Source organism: Camellia sinensis, chromosome 5 (genome assembly GCF_055761805.1).
Source record: "Camellia sinensis isolate YWXY chromosome 5, ASM5576180v1, whole genome shotgun sequence".
Classification (NCBI taxonomy): Eukaryota; Viridiplantae; Streptophyta; class Magnoliopsida; order Ericales; family Theaceae; genus Camellia; species Camellia sinensis.
Window position 1 is genome coordinate 199815541 of NC_138965.1, and position 14996 is coordinate 199830536.

At 34.7% G+C, this 14996-nt stretch overlaps 1 protein-coding gene, 1 long non-coding RNA gene and 1 pseudogene across 2 annotated transcripts; all 3 read left to right on the top strand.

Moving 5' to 3' along the window:
* The first annotated feature begins 470 nt into the window (after positions 1 to 470).
* LOC145791134 (uncharacterized) lies at positions 471 to 1046 on the top strand. The gene is made up of 3 exons (XR_014330851.1): positions 471 to 672; positions 755 to 807; positions 889 to 1046. It is a non-coding gene; the product is annotated as an uncharacterized LOC145791134 (long non-coding RNA).
* Positions 1047 to 1137: 91 nt separating this feature from the next.
* On the top strand, positions 1138 to 8598 carry LOC114266728 (histone-lysine N-methyltransferase ATXR3). The gene is made up of 11 exons (XM_082872492.1): positions 1138 to 1242; positions 1554 to 1664; positions 1775 to 1875; positions 4916 to 5015; positions 5138 to 5233; positions 5735 to 5902; positions 5991 to 6116; positions 6285 to 6338; positions 6983 to 7230; positions 7318 to 7426; positions 7548 to 8598. Exons 1-11 carry the CDS (start codon positions 1138 to 1140, stop codon positions 7731 to 7733), a joined length of 1404 nt encoding a protein of 467 aa, XP_082728618.1. The 3' UTR covers positions 7734 to 8598.
* A 3570-nt stretch (positions 8599 to 12168) lies between these two features.
* The window catches only part of LOC145789172 (putative mediator of RNA polymerase II transcription subunit 26c), a 28296-nt pseudogene continuing 25468 nt past the window's right edge, over positions 12169 to 14996 (top strand).

Genomic DNA, 14996 nt, shown 5'->3' on the forward strand with positions numbered 1-14996 from the left:
ACTATTGTTATAATTTGACAATTTGCTATTATAGTATGTCTTTGGAGATGCTATAATAACATTTACCATTAGAGATGCTCTTAGATTTAGTATTTATGTAAAATTGTGAAAAATACAAATTTTTGCACCTTTTTTTTTTTCTCTTTTTATTGATTTATTTATTTTTTGTACTCAGACTTAGGATGGCCAATTATTTTGAGCTTCAAATTGTATGAAATTGTGTGCATTTGCCAAAGTTCATCTCAAATTTAATACGGACTTTTAAATTTTTCTCCAATTATACACAAAATTTGAAAATATGTTATTTAAATTTTAAAAACATTCCATCTGTGTTTGAGTTGCTCGGGTTAGATCTGCCTAAATTTAACTCCTACATGTATAGAATTAGCGAGGGCAATCTATGGTGATTCAGATGTTTATTTCCATGATGATCCTGTCAGTGCTGTTGATGCACATACCGGGGCACACTTATTCAAAGGCAAGCAACACCCCTTCATAATAATTGTTTTTAAATTATGTGTGATTTTATATTTTTTGCTTATACATTTAGATCAATTTATTAAGAACTTGAAACTTAATTTGCAAACTTGTCTACTGCATCTCTTGTCTGAGAAGACAGTTCTTTTTATAACACATCAGTTGGAATTCTTAGACGCTACAGATCTTGTCCTGGTAAGTTACTAAGTTGTCGCAACAATTGTGGCCTGCTTCTCTTTTGTTTTTTCTTTTTCTAATCTCTTTTGTTTGCTGATAGGTAATGAAAGATGGTAGGATTGCTCAGTCAGGAAAATATGAAGACTTTGGGAGGTAAGAATAAAATAAGCTGTTTTTCCTGAAGATTAAGAATTAAGAAGCACACGACGCTTAACTTTCGCTTGAACAATTTAGCATGCTAGGTTTGTCTTGTGAACCGACAGATGATATCCTGCAACTCAAATCAAGTTAGTTCAAGGTGGCATTCACGATGGTACCTCATTCTATGACACGGTGAGCAGTCAGAGTGCAGGTTTTTTTTTTTTGGATATGCTATGGAGAAATATTATTGAACAGAGTAAGACAAGAAACACAAGAAAAAGGGAGGACAATGAATCCACCAAAAAGAAATGTGGAGAGCAAATTATAAATAACAAATAACAAATGGCTCTCCAATCTCTAGAAATAAAACACATAGGTATCCTTTTGAAAGGAGATGACACCAAGGCCCAAAACAAAGATAAATGGCACTGGGAGTGCAGTCCACATGTAGTTTTGGGAATATGATACATTTTCTTAGTTTCAAAACTAGTTTTTTCATAATATTTTCCATGTATTTTCTTATGCTTTATCCTATTACCCTAGAGAAGAGATTTGTATAACTTTGATGGAGCCATTTTCATTCTTTTATTATTATTTTTGTAGAACAAATATGGATTGAAATGCATTCACATATCTTCTAACTGGCGCTGGTTGCTTTGTACTAGAGTTCCTTAAAAAGTTTTATGATGCTGAAACTTTTGTTAAGGTCTTTTTCTCTTCTTTTTTTTTTATATTTATTTTCCTTTTTATGGTTATAGGTTTATCCTGGTTGGAAATGGTTTGAGAATCAAGATGGGATTCGTTCTTTGCAAAAAAGTTCTAAAGATCCAGTGCCAGAGTTCTACAACATTTATCTTGAGCGGCCAAAGGTGCACTTTATGCTTTACTTGAACAAATTTTGTGCTTGAGTTGTTACGACCTTGTGTTTCTTCTTGATTGTTTGAACTTGTTCATTTGATCGTGTGCTCTTATTTGCCAGGGTGATGCTGATGGGTATGATTTAGTTGTTGTTGATGCGATGCACAAAGCAAACTACGCAAGTCGAATTTGTCATTCATGTCGCCCTAATTGTGAAGCAAAGTAAGTGATATATACTTGTATTCTGTGAAATGCATGGCTGTATGATTGCTTATCCACGAATTTTTGATGGTGTTTTTTGTTGCACACATTATTAGAAAGTGTATCTCCAAAGAGGAAAAATACAAAATTTTAGAAGTAACTATTCAACTTATCAATAGTGAGCATGTATATATTGTTGCTTAAAATGAACTTGAAGTTTTGTCTCCAATTACACCCATTAAAAGCCGGTCTAAACCTGTCCAAATTTATAAATGGGTTGCATTTTACAAACCCAATTAAAATTGGGCTTAAATGGGTTGGACATGGTATCCGTTTAAACCATTTAAACGGATACCACTTCCTCCACCACACCAACACTATCATCTCCATTACAACTCCACCACCACTGTCGCTGCCACTCCATCAGCACCAGCACCACCACCAACACCACCATTGCTGCTGCCACCGCTACTCCACCTCCAGCAGCAGCAGCACCAGCACCACATAGTCTGAGAATAGCTTGAGAACCTGAAGACAAACCCAGTGAATCCTATAATGAAGTAGAGGATCGAGAAAGAAGTAGAGGGAGAGCAACCTTAAGCAATGTAGAACACCCAATCTATTAGCTCGGAGAATAACATCCTCTATGTTCTTGTTGATTTAATCAAGAGCCTGTGTTTCCATTTTTTCATTGTTCATTTTTGCTGTAATATTCTCAAAAAGTAAAAATAGCAAGAAGTTTGCAAAGATTAATTATTTTTATATTATTATTATTATTTATATGAAAATCTTTTTAAAAAAATCAAAATAAGTTGTTTTTTTTTTAATTTTTTTTATTATTTAAAATTCACTGAAAAAATTTGTTGTAATTTTTGAAATAAAAATTAATGAAGTAAATGTGTTGTTCATGTTCATTTGTTCAGTCCAAAGCAACCCATTTAAGCCCGTTTATTATATGGGCAGATTTGGGCTGAGTTGTTTTAAATGCATAACCTATTTTGACCGGCCTAAACCTGCCTGTTTGGCTCCTCTAATATGTAATCGGTTGTACACTACTTGAAAACGACTCTTTTGCTTGGAAACAAAATGTTCTTGGAAATTCTTGCTCCCATTGGACCATTTGTGTGTTGAATAGCATTAAAACATCATCTTTGAGTTCGTGTTGTGGGTGGCTAAGAAGCACGGACACTTCTAAAAATGTGGCGTGTTCGTGTTGGACACTTCTTGGCGTGTCTGACACTCATCCAAATGTGTCTTAGTTTTTTTTAAAAAAAAATTTAGTCCCATACACTCTTGGGAGACTTGGAGGACACACGTCTCCATTATTTAAACACACGTGTTCATTGATTAGACACATGAAACTAATTATAAGTTTAAACAAAATAACTTAGAATATGATGATAAAAAGAAAAACAATGTCAATTTATAGAAATTAGTGTTATATTATATTTGTTTATTTTCTTGGAATGATATTTTCATATATATATGACATATAACAAATATATAAAATTTTATATTTTGTGCGCACATGCCCATGTTCTGCATTTTTTGAAAAACATTTTTTGAAAATTTCCGTGTCCGTGATTCTTAGTGGGTGTATGCTTTTGTTGGTATTCAGAAAATTTATACAGATAACCCCTAGGAGAGATAAAAACTAAAAATTGGTTAGCAAATTGAATCTCTTGAATTTTTCATTTTTGCATCTTGGAATTTTGTTGATTTTTGTGATTGTTTGAAGCTATGAATTATAGCTATTATTGTCAAATCACGAATGGAATTGTGAATCTTATTGCTAAAATAGTTAATTGGGAATAGTAAGATTCATTTCATTTAATATGATTATATGATATATATAATTTTATATATTTATATACATATTTAGTAGAGAGTTTTCATTGAATAGTACATAACATACTTATAGAAATAATCCAAAATTTGTATTATATAAATTACTCAACATCATCCATTGCCTTTCGAAGAGAAATGGGATATGTTGTTTGAAGCCAATTGTGTACATAAATCAAATGGATCAACTATGTGTCCTGTACTAAAGGCCAACTCAGAAGCAATGAAGTCAAATCTGTGCACAAATCAGAATCTCTAGCATCATGGGAGATATGAATTACGGAATGGATCAAGTGTGTGTCTTCCCAAACAAAAGGCTGAGAAACAACTGTATAGATGGGTATTGTCAAGTCATCGTGTGCTACTTGGGACCACACTCTTTACTTCGAAGAATTGGCCTTCCATGATCCCAATATATCAAAATTCTCTTCATTAGAAGCTTCACACAAGTTGGCCAAGTATTTATCTTCTTCAGACTTACACATGCTAGTATATTTCTCCTCCAAAAAAAATCTAAATTGAGAAGCAATTAGAAGACGTAGATTATTACAATCATCATCCACCTTCGTCCCAGAAGCTTCACTCAAATTAGACATTTGGACACTTATTGAATCATCCGCCTGTCATCTCACTCCCCACTTTTTCAACTAATTGTAAGAAACAAAATTTCAAACATTTAAATTTCTTTAGGGGATCAAGAACCATAACAACATAAACAAGTAGATTGATTTTCTCCCCATTCCTCCAATACTTGTCAAATTTTGCTTTCATATTTTGTGCTATTGTAGACAGAAGCTTGTTGCCCTTTTTGGTTAATTGCTCTATCTTGGTTTGAGTGACAAACATCTTATCAAAGAAGTAATTAGAAGTAACAAAAAGTGACCCCAAAAACCATTTAGTTGTATTGTATAATTGTTTCAAGAACTTGCAAAAAAAAAAAAAAATCCTGCAATTATTCGAATCTCATTGTTGGGGCTCTCCTTGACTTCTTCCTCCCACTTTTCCCATCCTCATCTCCATCCCCACCGTCACCCCTAGTATGTTTGATGGATTTATGTTTGTTTGTTTGTTTGTTTGCTTCTTCTTCTTCTTTTTTTTATTTTTATTTTATTTTAACAAGTTTGCTCTATATCATTTGATAAAATTTTCCCTTCATGATTGACTAGTTGTGGTTGTCTGAATGTTGCATACTCATTCCTCCTTTCTGTGAAAGCAGAGTTACTGCTGTTGATGGTCAGTACCAGATTGGAATCTATGCAGTACGGCCAATTGAATATGGTGAAGAGATCACATTTGATTATAATTCTGTTACGGAGGTGTGTGTTTTGAGCTTGTTAAGCTTTTATTTCTATTTCTATTCTGGGTGATAATTTATGTGATTGCTAATAGAAACTATTATAATATTGCTGGCAATGTATGTCTGCTTATTATGCTGCAGAGTAAAGAAGAATATGAAGCATCAATTTGTTTATGTGGGAGCCAAGTTTGCCGTGGGAGCTACTTGAATCTGACGGGTGAAGGAGCCTTTCAGAAGGTACAGGCTTGAATATGTTTTTCTTAACTGTAATTTCCAAATCTGAATATCACATCAAGTTTTGTCAACTGGACAAAACAAAAGCAAAAGGAAAGGAAAAGAAAGTTTTAGTTGGTCCCGTGGAGTTTGGGGTTCAACCGGCCTTGTACAAGGGGCTTGCTTCATTAGCATTCTGGCTGTTGTAAGCTCATTCCATTTTTGGAGGATTCACTCCTTGTTCCTGCGGCTGATGAGCTTCAAGCTCTGCCCCCCTTACTCAACTCTTAATCTATAATGAATTCCTTTCCCCTTTCCGAAATAACACGGCAAGCTTCAGAACCAGTGGTATTGCACAATCCTATCTTTCCTTAAAGTAAGCTCAGAGTGGGAGCAGTTTCTACAGCAAACCATCCATGTTTATTTACTTTTAGTATTTTCATGTGGTGGTAAATGTGGTTATTCCTTTCCTATTGAAATTAAGTCAGTTATATTTTCATTTAACTTTATTCTAATATTCACTAGGTTCTGAAGGATTGGCATGGAATACTGGATCGACATCACTTGTTGCTAGGGGCTTGTGAATTAAATTTTGTATCTGAAGAAGATTATATTGACTTGGGTAGGGCTGGTTTGGGAAGTTGTTTAATTGGGGGATGGCCGGGTTGGCTGATTGCTTACTCAGCTCGTCTGGTATATATCTATGCTATATCTAGCTTGCATTTATGGGTTTAGCCTTTTAAAAGATTCTGTTCATCTGAAACATTCATCTTATGTGAAGGTGAGATTTATAAATTTTGAACGAACTAAGCTTCCTGAGGAGATTTTGAGGCATAATTTGGAAGAAAAGAGGAAATACTTTGCAGATATCTCCATTGAGGTTGAAAAAAGTGATGCTGAGGTCCAGGTGAATCTTACTGACAGCACCCCTTCCCTTCCAACAACACACATACACACTAAATTCTCCCTTCGTCTTTGTTTTCCATGTGAACTTAGGATTAGAGTAATATATTGAGAGGTATTCTTGCTGTTAACTATTGTTGATATTTATCCCTTTTGTTTTTGTATGAGACAGGCAGAGGGAGTCTACAACCAAAGGCTTCAAAATTTGGCTCTTACTCTTGACAAGGTATGTTGTTTTTAAATACATTTATGTTTCATAAGAATGGGAGCATGTTTGTTATTGAGTTTCAGACACTAAATGTGACTACTTAAAAACATCATATCTGAATGAATGATATATGAACTATCAAAGATGGTGCCTGTGTAAATGAACCATAATTTCAACACAAGGAGTTGGGTCCTTCCAGTCCAGACGGTGAATTAGTTGAAAATTAATTATGCATTTTACTTCTGTTTATTATTAGTTCGGACCGAGTGATCTTGAGACAAATTTTCATTCATGTCTCCATGAGATATGAGCGCTGTTTGCGAAGGAGGATTTTTGTTTTTTTTCACTAAAAGACAAATTGGTTACAAAACCAAAAAAAACAAATCCAAACAAAATATCACATTAAACCCCATAATCATTTCACTTTTTCTCTCACGGACATCACATCCAATCCCCAAAAAAACCCAACAATCTTCCCAAACACACAATTTTTTTTCTCCAATAATATCCTACAACTAAAAAAACCTACAAAAAAACCCACTTCCCAAACACCCACATAGTAGGCTGATCGACGTCTCGGTGCTTGGGTTAGAGGTTTTCAGTATAAGAGATGAAAAGCAGTTGTGATTTTATATTTTTTACATTTTGAATGACTTTTACAGGTGAGGTATGTCATGAGATGTGTTTTTGGTGACCCAAAGAAAGCTCCGCCACCTCTGGAGAGGTTGAGTCTTGAAGCAGCAGTGTCCTTTCTCTGGAAAGCGGAGGGATCACTTGTAGACGAACTTATTCAGTGCATGGCACCTCATATGGATGATAGCATGCTAAATGACCTTAAGTCCAAGATTCGTGCTCATGATCCATATGGTTTTGATGACATCCAGAAGGAGCTTCGGAGATCTTTAATATGGTGAGTTTCGTGCACTCTTAATTCATGTGAGTATATTTACTTGGTGGAACAAGCAAATCTCATGGACCTTGTTCATTCTTGTTTCAGGCTGAGGGATGAAGTACGAAATCTTCCATGTACATATAAGTGTAGGCATGATGCTGCTGCTGATCTGATTCACATATATGCTCATACAAAGTGCTTCTTTAGAGTAAAGGTGGGCCTTATCATAATACTTTTCTTCTTCTTCTTCTTTTTTGGTTTGGAAATTCGAGTAACTTAAAGTTGTAATTGTTTGGCCCTTCTTGGCTTAAATCAGATTTTACTTTTGCCTGCAGGAATACACGGCTGTAACTTCCCCACCTGTTTCCATTAGTCCTCTAGACCTGGGCCCCAAGTACACTAATAAATTGGGGTCAGGTTTCCAGGAGTATCGCAAGAATTACGGTGAAAATTATTGTTTAGGGCAGCTGATTTATTGGCATAACCAGACTAGTGCTGCTGAGCCACAGATTCTAGCCTAGCCAGAGCGATTAGGGGTTGTCTGTCGTTACCTGACATTGGTTCCTTCTATGCCAAGGTCCAGAAGCCATCTCGACATCGTGTTTATGGCCCAAGGACTGTAAAATTCATGTTGGCAAGGATGATAAGCTTTATTTTTGTTTGCTTTGTCATTATTTGTTTATGTTTCTAGAATACAAGTTGACTTAATCAATTTGTGATATTCTGTAGTAGTAGATCCCTAACATCTTCTTTAGTAGTAGATCCCTAACACCGAGCTTTATCATATTGGTAATTTTTCTTTTAAAATTCCACTTTAGTGTTGCTTATGATTGGCTTCCTTGTAATATAAGTACTATAACTGGTATTAACCGGTCTAAATATACCCCGGGCAGTCAAATTTGTTCCATAAATTGTAATAAAACATATTAGCGTTAACCTCTTGACTAACTCTATAATGGAGCTCCTAAAATATTTTATGTAATAAATGTTTCTAAACTCTTTATTAGAGAATTTATAGTTGAATTGCTCGAGAACTCTACAGGAATACTAAACTGACAACCTGATTGTATTGCAAATTACTAATGAATTTAAATGTGCCAAAGGCATAAATAAATGTGAGAAAAAACAAAAAAAAAAAAATTCTGCTAGTTATGGTGGATGGTTGTTGAATATTTTTATTAATTTAAAACAAGGAGAGCTTTAAGTTGGTTGTGGCATTATGCAACCATGGCAAAGCCAACCCAGGATGGTCGTGATGGCATCTGGATGGATGGAGTTGGTTTAGGGTTCATTTTGTACAATGGGCCAAAAGATGAATCAAGTAGTTTGAGGCACCCTTAAGATTGGAGGATCAAATTGCACCAGTGGGGTCATTTTGTAGTTGTTATTGCCTTACTTCATGTATATTTTGATTATCCAGTAGCTTGTGTCCTTGAGACAAACTAGTTTCTTAACTGGTCCATTTCTGTTGTTTCACCAGGAAAAGCAGCCCCAGAGACCATGGCCCAAGGACCGGATATGGTCCTTCAAGAATTCGCCTAAAATATTTGGCAGTCCAATGCTAGATGCTGTTTTGCATAATTCTCCACTAGAGAGGGATTTGGTAATTGGTTGAAGCACAGACTGGCCATTTTTCAGGCCATGTGGGATATATGAACTTTAACAGGTTAGCAGATTAGCAAAGCATTAGCAGCAATGGGTGTTTATCAATCTCGTTATTCAGAATGATTCTTCCATTTTAGTTATAGTTCCCCTTTTGTGTGGGAGTGTAGGTAATCATTCACAGAATCAAAAACATTCCTTGTGTTGCTCTGTCTTCATTCTTGTGTATAGTTTCAATAGGTTCTCAATATATTTGTTTTTTAATTTTTTTTCTTTTTTTTTTGTAATTTGAAATTCATTATTGGTAGTAGTGCAGTTTTTTTTTTTTAAATTTTTTTTTTATATATTTTTCTTTTCCCCTAATTTAAGGGAAAAAGGTAAAAGGAAGAAAATATTTCAAGATAGTGTACCATCTTTTCATTATTCTTGTCGTTTCACGGCGTTCAAACTTTCTTTTCCGGCTATTGGAATGTCAGCACTTCTTTCTCGTCACGATTGTAACTTTTTGCGAGAGGCATGTAGTCTGATGAGCTACATTGTGTAGATTAGGGCCTGTGTGAAGTTTTGGGTTGAAACTAAACTTTGACATAGACAGCATCAGCTCTTACTGTGCCAGAAGATATTTGAATTATCACTGTGATTTCTTGTAACGCCCTAAAAAATATACCCATTATATATATCATTGACATGCACTATTTAAAGAAAACACTTTAATAATTCATTATAATATCCATCAGAGTCTTACTAAACAAAAGCATTACATGTAACATCAAAGTAAATGCCCTACCGGCTTACATCTTTCCAAGCCAACACTTGGACACAAAGTATGAGTTCTAACTCAAATATAAATAAAGCCCTAGGCTTGAGTGTTTACATGTACTAACAATGAAAAACAAATAACTAAAAATAGTCTTCAAAATCCAAGTCCTTCCAAGCTAAGTCCTTGGAGGTAGCTTATCACCTGAACCTGAAAATGATGTTCCCATAAAGGGTGAGCCACAGCCCAGTAGAAATATACTAAACCACATATAAGCAATGAATAAAGCAATAGCATTCAACAGATGGTTAACCAAGATAATCAATTACTTCATTTTACAGTCTCATGACACTATTGTCTAAGACACGTTTTACTTTCCAATTTTATCAACATGGCTCAGAACCTGGCCAAACTTACAACAGTGAATTACATATATCATATTCACATCCTTCCAATATCAACAAACAAATGAGACTCAAGCTCAAATCAAAACACTTCATACTTCCAGATTGATACACATTTTAGTGCTGTATCAATAAAACACTTCTATATAAACAAGCACACATAAAAGTGATGCTAATGGAGTCCATCCTCTATCTCCTCCCAAACAAAATCCGGTTTAGAGGTCCATCCCCTATCTTCCCCTAAACCGTGGAGTACATCCCCTATCTCCTCCCACACAAAACAATGTATGCAAATGCAATGCTCAATCAATACACGTATTTTCTGTATCAATGCAATAGTCAAAATTAATGACTTAACCAATGTGATTAGTTTCAGTTATTCCTAATCCACATGCAATGTCTACAACAATCACGACTATCCTCCACCGATAGCCCAAAACAGTTATTTCTAAACTGAAAATAACTATGTCAACAATTCAATAGACAAATGATTCAAATTATCCAACTACGCCATTTAATCAATGAATTCCCCAATTCCATGAATTTAACCATCTTTTCCCAATTCCATGAATTAATTATACAAATTAATTTAATAATACAACTAGGGTTTTTCCCAAAATTTACTAAAGTATCCCCAACATATCAAAATACCAAAGCTTAGAACAAAACCTATAAAATGGAGTAGGAAATCCCTACCTCGAAGAAAACAACCCAAATGGTGAAGACAGAGATGAGTGCCCAAATACCAATGTGCTCCAAATCGCCAAATGTTCAGATTAAATGAAAGCCCTCGACTCCCTCTATATTTTTAATAAAGCAACTAGGGTAGAAACACCCTCTAAATAGATCAAATCTAAGAAAGAAGGTGAGTAGGGAGAGAGAGAAGTCGGACCTAGGGTTTGGAATCAAAAGAAGATGAAAAAGACTGATCAAAACCCGTTGTTGTGTATATAAACTGGACAGGCTCGCTCGAGCGAAGACTTGGTCGCTTGAGCGACCAGACACAGAGAAGCTACGCTCGAGCCAAGGAAGCCTTGCTCGAGCCAACAACCCAAAAGCTCGCTCGAGCGAAAGAAAACTCGATCGAGCGAAGAACTCAAACCCTCAGGTCTGTAACCAGACACACGCTCGAGCGAAGGAACTATCGCTCGAGCGAAGAACGAACTAACTCGCTCGAGCGAAGAAAAGCTCGCTCGAGCCAAGAATGCACAGCTACAGGTCCAAATCAGACGCAACCTCTCGCTCGAGCTACCAAACCCCGGCTCGAGCGAAGAACCAAAAATAGCATCTCGCTCGAGCGACAAACTCCTCGCTCGAGCGAAGATCCAAAATTCTGGACAGCAACACTTGGTTTCTAAACCCAACCAACCTGAAATAAACCTGCCCAACACATCCTATAGGTCCAAATGAGAAAATAAGGGACAACAACAACAATTATACAATGACAGAATCTACGGAACCTAAGTCCGGATACAATAATCAAATGGGAGAAGACCGGGGTCGCTATATTTCTTCCTCGAGCACTTGCATATTCTGCATTTTCTTAATGTTTGTTTCACGATTGCTGCATGGTTTGTGATTGAAGGTTGCGAGTTTTGGTGTGGGCATTGGCCTGTTTGGCGCTTGAATGATTGGTCTCTGGCCAGCTTTTGCAAGAGGCTATATAGTGTTTTCTTAATACTACAGTGCACTAGTGCATTGTGGAGAGGGATTTTTTTTTTTCCTTAGAAAAATAAGCAGTTTAAAGTAATTATGGGACTTTTTTTTTCTTTCTTTTTTTCTTTTCTGTTTTTCCACAAATTAATGGATGCCAAATTGGAGTTTATAACTGTTAAAAAAAGACTCAATGCATGATGATTCTATTAAAATGGGGTTTTGTAAGTGTCGGGTGCATGCCAGCTTTATGTGTGTTTTTTGCAAGGTTGTTTATACTTTTTTCAGTTTTTGTAGTTATTATGAGAGCCTTGTACACTGGGCTGTCCTCTGGACTCTTTTTGACACAAATTGATGAGTGTAAAGTTGGATATTTAGGAGAACTTTTTATGAAGATGCATGGAGATGCCTGAAACTTCGTCACTCATTTTGTGTTTTGGTGTTTTTGTTATTTTATGAAATAATATTGGATGTGAAGAAAAGTTGAAAACTGTACGAAGATAAGAGGTTGCATTGCAAGTGTGAGAAATTTGTGTGAAAATGGGTAGATCACAAGTGGTGAATGCTTGTATGTGTCATTAGAGTGGAAGCGAGGTCACTGCTGTTCCTAAAATGGCACAATTTTATCTTTTATTTATTTATTTATTTATTTATTTTTATTTTAGGGTTTAGAGTTTAATTCTTAAAATTTACTTTTTTTTTTAATTTTAGGATTTAGGGATAAATTTTTTTTTTAATTTTTATTTTAGGGCTCAAGATTTAATTCTTAAAATTTATCTTTTTTATTTTAAGGTTTAGGGTTTAAGTCTTAAAATTTATTTTTTTTATTTTAGGGTTTAGGTTTAATTCTTAAAATTTATTATTTTTATTTTACAATTTAAGGTTTAGGGTTTAATTTTTAAAATTTATTTATATTGTAAGACACGATCAAAGGCTTCTTGATATGCCAGGTATGGAAAGTGCGAAAATCCACCCCTCTAAACGCTTGCGAGCACACATTCTTTTCCTGTTACTAAGTTGTCCATTAAGAAGCATGAACACTTTAGCAGAGGATTTGACACTCGTGTCCAGCACCAACACTTTTTGGACACTCCTAAAAATGTGTCTTAATTAAAAAATTAAATTCATAATATCGAACACTTTACCGACACTTCTTGAACCTTTTCTAAACACGTCCTATGTGATGAATCCCTTTATAATAACAAAGTTTTTGCATTCTTTAGACCACAATTTGTGTACTCTAAATATGTTTTGAAATATTTATAAGATAAATATATCATATATACTACAATTTTCTATTGTAGTTTTGCATTCTTTAGAGAGTAATTGTTACGTGATTGACATTTTAATGTTTAATTTAAGAAATATTGAGCCTTTCAATGTAGTTTGTATTATATTACATATTTTTCATTATCTTTGAATTGGTGGTGCAGTTGCGGAAGATGGAGAAAATTGGAGCATGGGACAAAGGCAGCTTGTGTGTTCTGCTCGGGTGCTACTACAGAGGAGGAAAATATTGGTCTTGGATGAGGCCACGACATTAGTAGACACAGCAACAGACAATGTAATTCAATGGAGAATTAGAGAAGAAACAAGCCGGTGAACGGTCATAACAGTGGCCCATCGGATACCCACCATCATTGACAATGACCTTGTTCTGGTTCTTGATGAAGGTAAGACTTATAAATTTATGAAAACATATTTTCAACTGTGCAAAGAAAAACCAACTATAATGAAACATGATTGACATTTCAAGATAAATTTGGTAATACTAAAGCCAAACTAAGACTTGTATCATAATCAGGCAAGATTGGCTACTGGAATCATTTTCACTATCATGCTTTGCCAAGGTTATATACTCTATTAAATACTTAGATGGGGTTTGGCAATTACTTTTCTATTATTTTTTTTTCATTTTTTCTTTTTTTGGGCTTTTGAATACTTTTCCCTATTGTGTTGTGGAGCCCTTTTTAGAGACACGGTGGAATTTCTGAAAGTATTGAAGGTAAAATCATCTTTTCACAAAATTGCTAAAAACAAATTGCTTTTTTATGAAAACCCATCCCAAGTTTTTTTTTTTTTTTTTTTTTGATAACAGAAAAACCTACTTATTTAGTTCTTCCAAAGCAAAGCCTAAAAAAAGTTGATGTGTTTGCTTAAAAGTTACTTTTTAAAATCTTTTCAAACTTGTTTTTTAGTGAGAAATTATTATATTACCCTTACAATATTGTGGAGTCCTTGTAGGGACATGGTGAAATTTCTAAAAGTATTGAGAGTAAAAGTTGTCTTTTTACAACTATGCATTTAAAAAATAGTTTTTATTGTTATTATTAATGGAGAAGCCATCCCAAACAAGCTTATTTGCTTTTGGCTTTCTTAGCAAAAAAAGCTACTTATTTAAGTTCTTTCCAAACAGGCTTTAAACTTGGTAGTACTAACACGGAAAATATCAAATTGCTTACATTAGGATCTTGATTAATGTAGGCAAGGTTGTTGAGTATGATTCGCCAACTGAGTTGCTCAAAAACAATTCTTCTGCTTTCTCAAAGCTAGTAATGGAATTCAAGAGGAGGTCTTCTAGTGGTAACAACCATTGGGGTCTGCCTTGAGAACCGTGGCAAAGACTACCCATGAAGCTTAATCAAGTTTCACTATGTAAAAGTCAGACACAAAAAAGGGGTTCCAACCAGTTCAAAGTAAATAATATACCAAGATGATTGTTAATTGTAAAAATATTACCCTATATTATTTTAGTGAGAGATTCTTTATGAATTTTCTATAACAATTTTTTCACTTTTAAAATTTTGCATTCGCTTAATATATCAAAAATGAGACAGTAAAAATTGACAACCCAAAATTATTAATAAAACCGAAATTGTAAGGCTAATTTCAAATTTCATGTAAAAAAAATCAATGGATCAAAAACATTTTTTTATTCTTTTGTTATTTTTACTTTCGATCAATATGCTAATCTCGTTGATTTTGTAATACAATTGATTTGGGAAAAGTCATTTTTTAAGGCCAAATTAATGTTCCCAAATTTTATTGCTTTAAATAGAGCCTTCAATAATTTGTTATTAGAGCTGCTTAATATAACAATTTTGGTGCAAAAGTGATTCTTCAATAATTTGCCATTGGAGCTGTTAAATTTGGCAAATGCCAAATGTGTCAATTCATCCAAAACCAACTGTTTCCTTTCTTTTTTTTTCTTTCTTCCCTTCTTTTTTCATCCTTCCTAGCAAACCAACCGCGGTTGACAAGCTCTCTGTTTCTGCATAACTCAGCAAAATTTCATCCATCGGTCGACCACCCGGTCTTTCGGTTGATCGACCAGCCAAGACAGTTGTCCAACCTCGGCTTCAGTTGGG

What these genes read in the sequence shown, in the direction of transcription:
- LOC114266728 (XM_082872492.1), top strand. Translation starts at nt 1,138, where the DNA reads ATGGCTCTCCAATCTCTAGAAATAAAACACATAGGTATCCTTTTGAAA. An exon ending in ATTATAATTCTGTTACGGAG is followed by an intron (nt 5,016 to 5,137) that starts GTGTGTGTTTTG and finishes ATTATGCTGCAG; the next exon opens with AGTAAAGAAGAATATGAAGC. An exon ending in TTGCTTACTCAGCTCGTCTG is followed by an intron (nt 5,903 to 5,990) that starts GTATATATCTAT and finishes TCTTATGTGAAG; the next exon opens with GTGAGATTTATAAATTTTGA.